We start from the raw sequence: 15,904 nt of genomic DNA, 5'->3' as shown, positions 1-15,904 counted from the left end.
AGCCTAACCAAAACAATAACAAAACCAAACCTGCTCATTCATTCCAATTACTGTTGTTACATCCGAGTACACCTTATTTAAATAGCACAAAGTGGCTGGCACCATTAAAAAAACCCAAACATTCAGACAAAACTTGACTTCAGGAAAATTAAATATTGGAAACTGGTTAGGAACTACTGAAGAGGCTAAAAGCAAATTATCAGCCAGTTCTTGGGCTATTTACAACTATCAGAGCCAAAAGCTGATGCTGTATGAAGAAAATCTCTGCTGCTTCAAGATTTCCTTCCTCTCACAGATTCTTTTATTAAAGCCTGCAATTCACAAAGCAAATGAAATGCTTAACTGTGAGCACCAGCTGGGAGGTGAAGGTCAAGCTCTGGTGCTCTTTCTTCTGCTATTACCAAGCACAGAAATACCTGCCTGAAAATGCAGATCCTGGTTCTAGCACCTCTCATCCCCACAGTCTTCAGTTTAGCCTCAGAAACAAAGATTTTTCTGGACTGTCTCTAATTGCCAAGTGCCCATGAGGTGGAAGAGGCAACTACTTCCAGAGACAAGAAAAATTATCTTCCTTCTCTCCCCCATGTAACACTTCCCTTCCATGAGGCTGACAGTAGCTGTCACGATAGAAGAAGGTAACTTTTAAAATTAATTACTAATCCTAGATTGAGACTGTATAAAATGTTATCCTAATGAAGGAAATATTTTAATGTTTACAGCAGCAAGTTTCCAATGTAAGGCTCAAAAGACAAATTTGAATAACTCCTCCATTTTTATAAATGCAATATTGACTTTGGGAAGGGAGTGTTGATGGCGTAGGAGCACACATCACTCGTGACTTGATGGGAAAAGCAGATTTAGAAAATTCAGATATTTCAGGCTGACATTGCTGCCTTTGAAGAAAAAGCAGCTAGAGCCAAACCCTGCCATGAGCTTTTAATGGCCTATACATCCTTAACTGTCTCCAACTTTGAGGACAATGATAACATGAGTCACCAGCACAGATATAGATAGATATATAGATATATATATATACACACATACCCACTAGTACTCACTAGTATACTAGCATGCTGTACAAAGCAACTCAGACTATTTCAGACTCTTAGTAAACTGCAGCAGAATCTTCTTCACAGTTCAAACATCATCTTTATAACATATAAAACAGTATACTTATTTTCTAAAAGAAAAAAATATTTATTCTAAATAAAAGTCATGCTGGTTATCTTGCATCGCAAAAATCAATGCAATTTCATATTCTATTTCCTCACACAACTGAGAATCGTGCATAATTTCCTTCTGGAGAAAAAAGAAAATTCTCTATCACTTCCCACTAAAATTAACAGCACATCGAACAGCACTACTAGAGGCTAAATACCCAGTGAAAACATAGCTACTACCTAGCACCAAACCGTCATACTGTGTCAAAGCATAAGCCTTCCAAAGTTCTTGACTAAATCCTCGAGAAGACTTTCCAGCACAGCAGAACTACATTTAGAAGAGGAGCATTTACTTTCAGGATAGCTTTATTCTCCTGCAAGACTCCATACTGCCAAAAAGAAAATCATCGTTCCTTGCACAAGAACAGAGATGAGGGTCTGGTTCCCAAGGTCACTGAAATACCATGTTATGGTGTCTCTTAGTCCCAAATGAAACATGTCACTCCAAACTGAACGACAAGCTGTTTTTCACATCAGCTATCCCAAGCATGCAAAGCCTTTCCGACTCACAATGCTAAACGTGTGCGTACTTGTATCCTCAAGCACTCATACCACTTCAAAAAGCATGCTTAGCAGTATTACAGAAATACACATAACTTCTGCGTGCGTGTGAAGACCTGGATAAAGCCTGGATCCTCCTAACAAAGGCAGTCCTGCAAATCTTTGCCTTACCAAGTAGGATAATGAGAAAAAGGAGTAATCAACAGAATATATGCATGTCTCTCCATAAGGACTTCCTTCTTGCCCTCCTTATCCTCTAATAAACCACCCTCTAAACACATGGCCTTACATGTAAGGCCTTGCAATCTCTGCTGGTGCCACTGCCCTTTCCTCTGCAGCTAGAAACAGGCAGGCGGTGCCCAGCGTCAATACACCCCGACATGGCTCGAGCCCACGGCCAGCCTGGCCCGTCAGGAGTCACTGCGGCCCACCTAGACCTGCTGGCTCTGCAGCTTTAATGAAAACAAACCAAATTCAGCTAAACCTCTACCTTCCCCTAACCTCGCTCGTTTTGGCGGAAGTGGGTAGGGGAGCATTTGCGCAAGCAGCTCTTGACACCAATGAGCAGTGAGAAGAAGCAGCTTTTCCAGCCGGCAAAGCATCAAGCAAAGAGGCTACCTGGATCAAGCCCAGAAGACCATATCAGCGACCATGGCCCAACGGCAGAAACATAAGCAACTAAGTTTTGGGAAAGCAGATGTTCCCTTCAACAGTCTTGCTGGTGGGGTGAGGGGTTATATTATTTACTTTCCCAGAAATATGAATTCAATACAAGATATTATGGGGACAAAGTTTTGCATAGATTTGGGGTTTTAGGGTTCTATCCAAGAAAAAATGCAGGATTAGGGGATAAAGAGTAAAAACAGAGGGAAAGAAATGTCTGGTCTGGCTTGCAAACATCTCATCCGTTGTGGGGAAGAATACTGGAAGGGTTTTTGCATTTTTTGTTTGACTTTGAATATTTTAAAGGGAAACTAAACTCTGAGATTGAGATGAAAATGGAAATTTTACAGGAAGGGTTTTGGTTTAGTAGAAAAATCATGGCATCGCACATAAGAACTGGACTCTGCAGACGTAGGGTGCTGCACAGCTGCATGTATTATGAATCCCAGGTAACCAGATGTTACCGCTGGATCCAGTACAATCCCTAGATACTGGGGGTCATTCTCTCACACTCTTCTCAAAGTGAAAACAGCACCCCAAAAAACCCCCACCTACACACACATTGCAAGATCACCCCGATATTTCTCGATGTACCATGTTGCAAGTGTAGAGGATGTCTACGTAAAACTAATCTGGTGGTCTGCATGGTCCTACCCAATATCCCAAACGCCCTGGGAAAACAGGCTGCTGAACATTACCCCCAGGCAGACCACATTTCCCACGGAAATAGTGCATATTCAGTACTCAGTGGTAGGGAATTGCTCACCGCCAGCCAAGTATAACACTGGCCATGCCCTCAGGATGCAAAAGTGGCATCATGTTCCCTCAAAGCATAGTTAGGAACTGCAGAGGTCAAAGTGACCATTGCGGTGGCAGAATGAACAAAAACCACACTTCTAAGCAAAACAGTTACAGCTTTCACTTTGCTGCAAAATAGAAGTCACAATTATAGCAGCATCCAGAAAGTAGCCATTTCCATCAACAAACACTTCCCAGCTTGGAAAGATATTAATTATTTTACCAGACAAAAAAAAAAATTAAACATCTAAACTTCTGATTTGCTCTAAACTCTTTCCTCTGAGATTTATGTTCTCTTAGGAAGTATGCATATACATCCCTAATTTTGTATAGTTTCTCCATGTGCTTTTTTCTTCTGCCTTCCAAATACCTCTCTTGCTGCAGATTCCAAAACACAATTTTTAAAACTTCAGAAATCCCCAAAGTTTGCTGAAAAAAAACCCACACTTTTATTTTGTTTCCCTGTCCTACCTATATTTGAGCTATTCCAATATTAACACAGCTAACTAAAACGATCAACAAAGGACAAATTGCTGCCAAACAGTGTCAGAGTTTCCTCTCACGTGAGCAACCAAGCACGAGAGAAATACTAACATGAAGTAATTAAAAGCACCCTTAAAAAAGAAACGTAACCACGCAGCGCAAATTGCCAGCTCACAGCACAAGGGGGAAGATGCTATCTTCTGATCTTTCTTTAGTGACATTTTAAGCATTTGACACTTGCTTGCAATCACTACCCAGAACACAATCTTCAGAATTTGTGTTAACCAGTATTTCTCTAATTACTCCAAAGAACAGCTTTATTTTTGCTCCTGAAGAAATAGCTGTTCAGGCAAAGCATTCTCGGGTGGACTTTTAGCATCTTAGACCGGACACTGGGCAAGATCAGTCAAGTTCAATGGCTTTTTCTATTAATTACTATGGTACTCAGCTATAAAATCCAAATTTTTCATTTAATATCACAATTGACAGTTGAAAGCATCTCTCTAGCAACAATCACTACCACACTTGCAGACTAAGGATATAAAAACACTAGAGAAGTCTACAACAATCTTCTACAGGAAATGCTATTTTGAAAAACCAACAAGAAATACAGAGGAAATTTTAGGACTATCATGTTCATCTAGGTTGGGTTTTTTTCTGTTTGTTTGGTTTTGATTTTTTTTCTTTGGTTTTTTTTTTTTTAAACTAAGACCATCAGGGAAAACAAATAAGGAAGAAGCTCAAGGGAGATGACGCTTTAAGGAAACACTTTTAGGAACTTATTTCAAGAAAACAACAACGTACTGATAATCACAGGGAAAGCCTAACATCAAGGTCTTCTTTGATCAGATTTCCCATTTAAAACAGCAGCAAGTCTTTCACAAACAGAGTGGAGCCCCAGTTAAGCAGATCTGTAGGATCACTTCTCCAGTTCCTTTCTCCAGTCTGAACCAGATGGTTGGACCCCACTCCCTGCAGAAGCTGCAGTGCCAAGACTACACCAGACAAACTGCTGGAGTTAGCTACGAATAAACTGATGGCTTTATGTCAGAGAAAAACATGAAGAAAAGGAAGGCTGATTCAAAAGCCCAGGAAACACCTGGAAATCACCATTCTGCTTCTGCTTTATATTCTCACCACTTCCAGAGGCCACAGATTGTAGTCAGGACTGGCAAGGTTCATTTCTAACAGCACAGATTTAAGTTAAAATCAAAGAGGGGCAAAAAAACCCCAACTTCTGCTGAAAGACCAAGTTTAAACGGAGGGGTTTTTTTCACTGCCAAAACACTTAACTACTACTTGTTTACAGCTGCTTACCATTATTCTGGCTAGAATAAGCCAATCCGTAGAACAGTAATTCCTTTGTGGGCAAATCGTGGCCAAGATACTGCTTCCTTACCCTCACTGCTGAGACCTATAGTGAAGCTTTATTTCAAGTACAGTCAAATGGTAAATAACAGCTCCTGATCTGCAGACTCTTCATAAAAGGAAACTCTACAGAGAGTAAAAATATGCAGCTTTCAGCTGTTTTCATTCATTTTCTCACTAAGAGAGAAAACAATGTCCCTGACTGACCTGCACGCTTGGAATAATTACCAAACACTTAGAAAATTTAGTCACCTGCTGGAGATAATTATATTTCAGGCTACTAATTAGGATTCCACTGAAGTCCCAGTCTCTAACTTCCAAATAATTTCCATTCTGTTATGTGTTAATTAGTAAGGACGTGATTAATACTGTCATTGCAACAGCTCATAAGCATGGTGCTTACATATCACAGGCACCTAACATGCCAAGTCACATACCAAAGCGTTGACATCCTCAGTTTTGTAGATCAACATCCGTATCTCTTCTGGATCGCCACTGAAAATCGCTTGGACCAGCGGTGGCTGGAAAAATAAAACAGAAGCAGCAGCATTAGAGGTTTGTTTAGTTTTCTGTTTAAAAGGAGAGCATATTATTCCCGCTAACGTTTACTAACGCTGCTCGCAGACATTGTATGACCCCAGTAACAAATCCCCAAGAGTATCTCATCAGTAAGAACTATCAGTTTGCTTGAGGATAAACTGAAATCATTAGTGTGTTTGTACGTATAATGAGCGTGTGTCTGCACAAACAGGGACCCCCATTAGAATGGCAACTTTTGTCAACAACACGCAATTAGCCCAGATGTTCTCCTTGGCATGTAAGGGAAAAACTAATTACATCAGATATTGCTGCATGCTTGCTGTTGGCACAGATTAATGGTCATGCAATACACATTTAGAAACAGAACATTATGCAGATAATGAATTTCTGGGCAATTACTAAACATCTTGTATCTTTTTACTGAATAAATGTGCAACGAGCACGGTTAATTTTAACCACCCAAGAAGCAAAATAATTATCTTATTGTTTCAAGTCTGTTATTATGCTATTATGAATCGGAATGCATAAATAAATAATCAGGCATACGGGAGAAACAATATGCCATGCTCATTCCTCTGGCAAGGCTGGCATCACTGCCCGTTGGTGGGAGGGAGCGCTGCATATGCTCCGTTGCACCTCCAGAGCTGGCGATTTCGGTCCTTCTGCCGAGGTTTGCTCTGGACCACCAGCAGCAAATATCCGAGTTATTAACCAAGCTGGCAGAATACAATCCACTGAATTAAAAGAACAAAAGCCTTGCTAGTGGAGACTTCGAAAAAGAAGGGGACGAATCACAAAGACGCCTATCCCCTGAAGCGTGGAGCTGAAGCAGGCAGTGGCCCCACTGCCACCGTCACCCCTCCTGAAGGCAGCGTGTGGCCCCCTGAGCTCGCTGCCCACCTCCAGGCTGCCCCCACGGTCCTACGAGCAAAAACGGGTTTGTGGTGCTATGCAATCACCGGAATCTAAAATAACCCTGCAAAATGGAAGCATGCATGACTACCTCAGCACATAAAATCACAACAGTTCTTGAGACTCTGCAGAATTTAACTCTCTTGTAAACAGGTTATCTCAAAATTCACAAACAAGCTGGAAGAACAGAGAAAATGCCACTTTGTCCCAATCTTTTCACTGCAAAATTCATCATATTCAAATGTGGAAAATACATTTCTAAGTTGATGGTGTCTATTTTAAGACATATTAATCCCTTATGTCCTTGAGAAAAGATTCATACTGGAATTTCATTCCTGCCACTCCTCAGATGGAAAAAGGACTAAAGCAGCATCTTTTATCACAGCTGTCTGCAGTCTCATGTATTGTAGTGCATGTTTGAAAAAGAAAGAAAAAAAAAATGCATTTCACTTGAACCATTTAGCGTGCTTCCTTCCCAGCCCGTCTCAGAATGGCCGAAGACTAATTCACCAGAATTTAGCTAAGACTGAGACGGTCTCATTTCTGCATTTTTCTCTACCAAAAGAAAACGTTAAAAGTTATTCTCTAATCTTATGCCCACTAGCACACTAATAAAAATTACTATTTCCTAGACATAGCACAAACATAATAGTAACAGCTATGAAGAACCAGTGAATGTTTATGAAATTAGAATGCTCACACCAAAATATTTCCATTGCATGTACATTTATCATAATATTCAAATAACAAAATAAACAGGAAAGCATAGCATTCCTCAATTTCAAGGTGAATGGCAACACAACCCAGCAGTCAAGCAACAAATATCCCCAGCAGCTTGGAGTAGTCCTGGAACCCACTTGCAGGTACACCCGGCACCCAACGAGAAGTATCAGCCAGGCTCTGCTGACACCCGAGCTGAGATTTCAAGAGGCACCATCACCAAGAGAAAAGTTCCACAAACTTCAAATCTACTGGGTTATTTTTTTTTAAGTTCAAATACTTTTACAGGTGACATTTTTGTTTTAATGGGGAGAGAGTAAAGTACTGTGCATAATTACATTAAAAAAAGAGGAAAGCCCCACAATAAGACAGTTTGACCCTTCCTTCCTCCCTCTGCCAGAAATCTGAATCAGATACCTGGTTTTCCAGGAAATGCCTGAGCTTTTTAATTAGCATCAGCTGCTTAACACAGAAAGCAGATTGAGAATAACACTGTTCTTTGGACCCATAACATATATAAGATCCTCATCTCAATTTTTGTCCACCATACCACAGTCATAGCTACATGCACTTCCTTATATCAAACCCCAGTATTTCTTGTGTCTCTGAAGCAGGTTGTTAAGTCGCACACTGCTGATACAAATAGCCTTTGCGGACAGGAAATAGCTGCCGCATACCCATTTGCAAAGGCCTTAGTCCTTCAGCCCTTTTTCCCATTAAACTTACTTTTTGTAAATTAATTACAATAGAATCTATCACTGCTAATCGTACCAGCAAGAGACAGAGATAACAGAAAACACTCAGAGCCTGTGAACTGGAAAGAACAGATAAAACCAGTACAGGTTAATAACCATCGCGAGTCACTGCTGCGCAGCTTTCTCCAATTGGCCATTTTTCTAATTTACTACCTCATGATTTTACTTAATTTCAAAGGTATTGGTTTTGAAGTGAGAAATGCATTATTGTTAAGGATTTTTTTTTGTTAAGGAGTTTTTATTACATATTAAGGCATGTTTCTGTGTAAGACGCACAGTCATGTATAATGACCCGTTCAGGAAAAATATCAGAAGCGCGTTGCAGCGTTGTTGCTGCAATTTGAGGTCAGAGCTGAGAATGTGCATTCGCATCCATCAGCACAATGAGAAAAGTATTGCTCCATTCAGCAGCTGACAGTGATGAAATGGAGCTTGTGCAGTTACGTACGTGTTGATGATGGATGTCCAGTGACCTGAACAGATTACCTTATTGATCTCCAGGGATAATCATGTTCATGCGTGAATGACTTCAACTTTAAAGAATTTCTTTTTTCTTTTTCTTTTCTTTTTTTTTTAAACTCCTGAAGGGCAGATAATGACACTTCCTAATTATCAAAGAAGGATGCAGTATATTTTTGGAAATAATTTCTAAACCCATGACAAAATGATTAACGGGTTATTTCATTAACAGAAATGTTTTCCTTTAAAATTCTTCAAATTCAGAAGTTGTTAAACACTCAGAATGAAGAAAGAAAAAAAAAGAAAGCACAGAGCAGGTTACGTATAACTATTATTAGAATTAAGCAAGGGTGCAGGTTTTGGAATGATGAACAACTGTTTTATCGGCTCAGCTCTCTGGAGCTTCCAAATTCTTAAAGAGAGCTTCAGCTGGGAGCGTTCACATTTTTTTCCTGAAAATATACACCAGCAGCTAACAGAGACCTTTCCATGTTACATTTTCTGCCGAGTTGCTATTAGAAGTATGAAACTCATCAACAAGTTTTACTAGACTGTTCTTTACTTTGTGCTGTAACAAGCGTTACAGTAAAAATAAAATTTTATCTGCAGACATTTTCCAATGTTGGAACATATCCCTATCTTAACCACATACGGGGCAATCGCAAGCTGGACTTCACTCCACTGTGTGAAATTAGCTCATTGAATTGAAGACACAATGATTATTTCGGCAACGGAGAGCTTAAACTCATGCGGAAGAATGTCCCGTGGCTCAGCTGGCTTCAACAGCACCAACAAACCACACCGACAGGAAAAATCCAGCCTTGGGAAATTCTCCTCCACAGATGTGACAGCGCAGAGGAAAGCCAACACTACTGCCAAGAGGCATTTGCAGGTCTCTGAACTGCAGATGAGATGAAGTATTTAACTGACCTGTCTCAACTATCATTTTAATTACCACGTCCAAAGTGGGTGCTGAAGCTCCTAGCAAACCAGTTAGTATTTTTGTCAAGTACCCGTGACATATATTAAATATTTCGTCTTGATTTTAGATATCCTGACTCACTAACAAGGACTTATTTAAGCCAGAGTTTCATTTGACAGGAGCTGGAGGCAGATAGGGAAAGGATGATCGATTCCCATGCTGATTTACTATCATTTCGTCTTGTGAGTGAAAAGAAGTTTTATATTGATCCTTTACTTGTTCTAATTGCATTACATCAAGTTGCTGGAGTAAACACTTGGATATGTCCATGTACTCATTTCCCTTTAACTGGCAAGACAACATAGCGAGACACATAATCATTTGAAAGTGGTATTGATTTTGTCAGTGTTTTGCCAAACACCTCTTTTTTTCTGCAGGTACTCCCATTAATCAAGATTACAGGGTTGTCTGCAATGTCACGTCACGTACATCTATTTCCCTCCACTGGTCACAGCACAAAGCCTATTCCTCGTCCTAATTTTAATTTAGGACTTTCTCCCTCCGAGCGTACAACACAGAAATATCTGAAATGCTGTTTTAATGTATAGTCTGTATAAGTGAGCAGTCATAAACTGCATTTCTCTTAATTCTTAGAGTGCATTTCTCTGGTGTTTGTATTTATACAGTTCCGTGTACAGAATTGTTCAACACTAATCACTTTTTAACAGGCATTGCAGCCTATCTCACTTGCATCAGGGGTTGGCCTTTTAATGTGTTTTAGGAATTAATTGCTGGGTAAATACAAGGAGAAGTTTACTCTTAATTTGTTATTATTTCAAAGATTGCGTTTCTGTTATTGGAAAGTCTTTATACTGGTTGCTGACAGCAAAGTGCTTTCACAGAGCTGGTATTTGGAGAAGAATGTCCTTGGATGGTTGCTAAGGGGTGTTTCAGAGTAATTACAGATTTTTACTGAGCAACTCCTAATGAATATGAATACTTGTCCAAGCTACTGAAAGGCCAGTGGAAAGAATCAAATCCGTAAATAGGATATGCTGGTCCTCTGGAAGCACTATGGCAAACTGACAGCATTGTTAAGTGAGCAAGCGTACGTACCTAGGACATTCATACTGACCAGATCAATAAATACCCTGTACACCGCAGTATTTCAAATACAGCAGGAAAAAAGTTTTTCAATTAATTTAATTCTGTCTTCGTATGTCCTTCCATTTTTTGCAGACTAGCCCAATTATGTATAAGGATTGCACATAATCCACTGCAGAAAGGACAGCATGTATGCCTACGCATTGCTACTTATTTCAATTTGGTCCACTGTGTTTCCACGCTCAAAGACCAACAAACTTAAAAGACACACAGAGGTATTCAACAAAACACAGACCAACATTCCTGAAAGTACGAAAAACTCTGGGTAGATGGCACTTACAAACTTTGAGAGAACTCCATGTTGTTTTTAAGCTAATGTTTAAAGGACACAAAAGAACTGTGCTCTGGCCCTTTCCGCGGACCAATGGCTGTATAACTTGCTGCCACGCTGTGCTCTAAGTTGCTTAGAGGGGTGTGCTGGGCATTCAAGTTTCATTGCAAGAAGTGTTAAGTTTTTCCTGTAATGGCTCCCCATTTCTCTCCACGTCATTTGTAACAGCCTTTTCCTATTTAGCTTCTCCAAAACCTCAGGTTGCATTCATCCTTCAGACCATAAAAAGGGCTTCAATGCCGCAGGGCACACGGGGAACATACTCTGGGTGCAGTGGAGAACCAATCACTGCTTCATTCGCTGTTACACTCTCCTGAGGTTAGGAAAAACGTATATCTAAACCACAACACTAGAGCATATGTTAGCATCAAGAGCAACTTTATACCTAAACTTTTTAAAGAAAGAGGAGATGGATGGGGGTGTCTGCGTTTGTCTGGACATCCCAGCATCTCCTGAACCTGCCCACAGCCTCAGTGCCCGAGAGCCTGTCCCTCCAATCTGTTGATTCAAATGGTGGATGGCAACTTCATCAAAATGCAAAGAAATGCTCAGTGACCAAATGGAAAAATACAAATACCCCAGTGCACACCTACAGCTACCAGAGTGGTCTACCCTAAGGGACAGGTACTGAACAGCATCGATGGCATCAACAGCATCAGGCAAGGATGTCTGCAAAGATGTTCAGTGTGTTACAAACAATGCTAGTTTTGTATTCTGTGCTTTCTCCCCCCTCCCAATGATTAGTTAAATGCTCAGTAATGCATAAGTGGTTACGGATTTTAAGTAATTGCTCACAAATGTCTGAATAATTCATGTTATGCCAACATGGTCTGTAGGTAGTTCCCACTTAGGCATGCACTCAGCCTTTCCCCTAGTGGCTTCAGAAATGAAGACTTGAATATTTCCAGAAACACTTGGTGCAAGTTGGACTATGGCGATTTTAACATGATTATCAGATATTGCCATTGCTGGTGACATTAATAAAACCCGAGTTTAATCACTGGTATACCTTGCCAGCTGGATTAATCACAAGCTACCAAACAGCTGCAGAAATTGAGCAGCTCCAACCTTGCTCTGCTGGACTGCCCGGCGGGTTGTGCAGACTGCGAAGCCTCTGGGCAGTGTGGCCCAGGGGAGGACCTGCGTCCTGGGAGGACTCCCACCCTTCCGGCTGAATTCGGCAGGGTGCCTGCTATCCAGCACTGATCAGGTTTATAGGCTGGAAATTCAGACCTAACAAAACACCCTTCCGCATCTCGAGAATGGAAAAATCAAATCATCAGCTTTAGGCAAACAAGTGTTTTTTTCCAAAACTACAAGTTCTCCTTCATTACAGCAATTGTACATCATTAGGGGAAAGAAAAAAAAAAGTATGATCGCTGGCAAAGGGTTGAAGTAGTAGCAGTAAAGATGCCTGAAACAAGATTGTCCAATGACAAGCTGAAAAACACCTTCAATTAAGGCTCCTTCTTGAACGTTGCTTACATTATATCTGAAAAAGAACAACCAAAACTGCTTAGAGCATGGCTCAACCCTGAAAAGGGAGAAGGGCTGTCACAACACAACCTGTATCACCTGCTTTTAAATGATTTTAAATGATCCCTGGAGGTGTTCAAGGACAGATTGGATGGGGCTTTGAGCAACCTGGTCTAGTGGAAAGTGTCCCTGCCCGTGGCAGAATCATTCCATGATTCTATGATTTTCCCTCCATACCAGTTAAGCCTTTGCAATGGCAAACTGGGCTTGGGACTGGAAGCCCAGGCTGGGCTCCCATGGGCTTCTGGCTCTGTTCCCAGTCAGCAGGACCCCAGTGGCTTTTGCTTACACCCCACCTGCAAAACTATGTATCTCTGGCCAGACGGAGAAGACAATAGATCTGATTCTGTAATTAAACATAATCACAATTACTCATTTAGTAAGTGATGTGCAAACCAGAATATACTGCTGTTCACTTTCCCATTAGCATACTGCTTGCGAAGTAATAAGAATAAACCAGCTTCACGCCCCTACCTCCCCACCAACCCCTGTACCCTCATGTCTTGGTCCTTTCTGTGGCTGGCCCCTTCTCCTCATCTACTCGCCTTCTCCAAGAGATTTAAACCTTTGCCTCTCTCTCTGCTGCCCCATTTCCATGCTGCTGGAGCAGGGGAGCTGGAGCTCTTAGGATGATGAACACTTGAACACCTTTAGTTGCAAACACACATGCTTGCATTTCAAGCAAGTGAGAAAGAACCATAAGCAAAATGAAAACTGTCTGGGGGAAAAAGTATTACAACATACTGAGACAGCTGAAACTTTAACACAATGCTTATTTAGTCAAGCTTTCATGATACTTAAAAAGGAAAATAGTCAGGATTGATTCTGCTTGTGCAATGCCGAAGCAAGCCCGGTATTTGTGTTTGCACAATTTCTGATATGCCATTCCGGACAGTGCAAAACAAGCCTCTCGGCAGATCTATTTCTGGATGCTAGCTTGGCTCCAGATTTTGGCTGCCTCCCATTTCTCATGATGAAGCCTATCAACTGCCCCAAGAATTGCTTATGTTTCCAGGTGAAGGAAAGGTTACATCCTGCCGTTCCTGGAATCCTGAAATTCCTCTACACACCATACGCGCTGCAAGTGCATTATGTTTTGTTAAACTTATCAGTTAAAGGCACTGAAATAACTCACAGCATGTTAAATTTAGATCACTTCTAAAAAGGAAAAGAGCTAAGCAAGTCTAATTCAGCTTGCCCAGTGCCCTTTCCTTCAATACTGGAGGCTGTCCACTGGTCTCGATTTAAAAGGTGGCTTTTGGTTTTGACATTTGGGGTTGGGGGGGTGTGTGGTATTTTTTAAGTGCCTGCAGATTGTATCAGAAAATCAGTTAATAAAATCTGTCTTAAAGCTACATTAATCAAGTGGAGACAAAGACTCAGCATGCTGCAGACTAGTTCAAATAAGAGAGGATTTTTTAAAGGAGACAAAAATAAACATAGTAGCATAACATGTTATATTCACCAGTATTTGTTACCCATTTTAGTGGGGAAAAGTCTGCCACAGACAGCATGATAAGATTTGTTGGAAGATCTACAAAGATTGAGGATAATCGATCTAATGGTATCCTGAATTTTTCTTGTCCTCTTGAATTTGTTTGTTCAAAGTTTCTTGGGGTTTTGTCTTACTGTGTATTGTGTAATATCTCACAGCAGACACATCAATGACACCATTAAATAACAGTCACAAGATTGTAATGGCAGTACCAAAAAAAGGATCCGATTCTTTTTATACATTCCCAGCAGCGAGTGCTGCACTAAAAATCCATGAGTACTGCTTGTCACGTTGGTATTTTGATTCCCAGAGCTTTTGCCCCTTTTTCCCCCCACCTTTTTTTTTTTTTTTTTTTTTACCTCCCCGTAGTCCATCTATCATCTAGGCAGGAGCAGGGAAGAAGGCCTGGCACCAAGGCAGTGTTTCTAACAAGAAGATAGCAGAGAGTAAAAGCCCTGGGGGCACAAATTCCTGCTGGTATAAATCATTTTAAGTGAACTCCCAAGCGAGAGGTGCTGTGCCACCTTATACCACCTGCTTTCCCCACCAGAAGCACAGCCGAGAGGTGGCCAGGCAGCACGAGGTTATGAACCTCAAGAGAAATAAAACAGCTGGCAGAAGGGGAGAGCAATAGTGACCCTGGTGACAGGTCTCTTCCTGCTACAGATTTTGAGAATAAAGCAGTTAGGGAAGAAGCTCACTTGAAAAACATCAACCCTACTGAAATCTTCATTTCTGGCTCGCTTGTCTTCAAACACATTTCAAGCACAACAGCAATTTTTTTTTTTTTTTTTGACCAATTGCATAGGTGTTGAATTCCACAAGGAAAAAAAAAGACAATTAAAACCTGCATGCAGCGGGGAACGCTCTGGGGAGCAAACAGGTTCACGCTAGCTGCAGCTGTCCACCTAAACTGACACGTCTCCTCTGTTCAGTGGCCCCACATCTTCTGGAGACCACTGACATCCTGCCTTCACCCGACTCTAACGAGCAGCAATGGCAAACAAGTAGAAAAAAAAAAAAAAGAAAAAAAAAAAGGAGAGAAACGGAAATGTTGCAAGTTTATCTTCCTTCAGTTTATCACTTATGAAATCATGACTTACCCCTCTCTTCCTTGCTGAGGTAAGCATGAGCAAGGACCTCTACACACAGCACCGCTGGTTTAAGCAACCTTTTCATACTCCCCCTTCAGTGCAGCAGCACAGCGAGATCTGCCTTTCATCTGGCATCCTGGACACTCAACGGTACAGGGTAATAGTCCAGTGAATCTCTATCTGTGCTGTAATTAAGGGCTATATCTGATATACACAGCGTTCACTGATACTCATCATACACTCTAATAAAAATCCTTTCATTTTAGAAAATTAATCCTGATTTAGAGAACTATAAAGTGGCATCTGATCCTGTATGATGTTACTCAGTAAGATTAGGACTTCCGCTGGTTAATGGGGTCTGTTTTATATTAATGTACACGCAAAGAAGCAGCTATGAAACAGAGAATGCCCTAATAAATTTCAGATACTTCTGAACTACAAGCAACTACAAGGACATTTGAGGGCAGGATCAGAATTTACAACCACCTCGACACACTACACAAACAACTGGTCTGGAGGGAGAGGAGGACACTGTTCAGTATGGAGGAGAACCCAGCATGCCTGTTAGCAAGAAATCCAACGTTATTACATGGCAGTTTTGTGTAAGAAAGAATTTGGGACTGCAGTTTACTAACTGAATGTAACTGAACAATGTTATGAAAGAGGAGGAGACCTTAAAATAGGAATACGGCTTGCAAAACACACAGTAGTCCTTCCATGCTGCTCAGTGCTGCTTAGGCTGCGACTGCAGTGAGACATTTACTTTAGGGCACCACTTGACTTGAAAACCAAAACAGAGCTGTAAAACATGATTTACAGGGAAAATCTAAACAGATCACAGCTATTCAGCCTACACAGAAGAAAATCTAAAGGGAACATGAGAACAATTTGCAATACGTAAAAGGTTGTTACTAAAAGAAATCATCTGTTTTCCACATCCAAG

At 40.9% G+C, this 15,904-nt stretch overlaps 1 protein-coding gene across 7 annotated transcripts in view; it reads right to left on the bottom strand.

Annotated features, from left to right (window-relative positions):
• The window catches only part of ANKRD44 (ankyrin repeat domain 44), a 147,846-nt gene that overhangs the window by 75,440 nt on the left and 56,502 nt on the right, over nucleotides 1-15,904 (bottom strand). For all 7 annotated transcript variants that reach the window (XM_054209508.1, XM_054209512.1, XM_054209506.1 and 4 more), the window contains exon 2: nucleotides 5,471-5,554. In XM_054209508.1, coding sequence (XP_054065483.1) covers nucleotides 5,471-5,506 — 36 coding nt within the window. In that variant the 5' untranslated portion in view covers nucleotides 5,507-5,554. The remainder of the gene's footprint in view (nucleotides 1-5,470; nucleotides 5,555-15,904) is intronic.

This window comes from Rissa tridactyla, chromosome 7 (genome assembly GCF_028500815.1).
Source record: "Rissa tridactyla isolate bRisTri1 chromosome 7, bRisTri1.patW.cur.20221130, whole genome shotgun sequence".
In the NCBI taxonomy this organism is placed as follows: domain Eukaryota; kingdom Metazoa; phylum Chordata; class Aves; order Charadriiformes; family Laridae; genus Rissa; species Rissa tridactyla.
The sequence above is the reverse complement of the archived record's forward strand: the minus strand, read 5'-3'. Positions and strand labels throughout refer to the sequence as shown.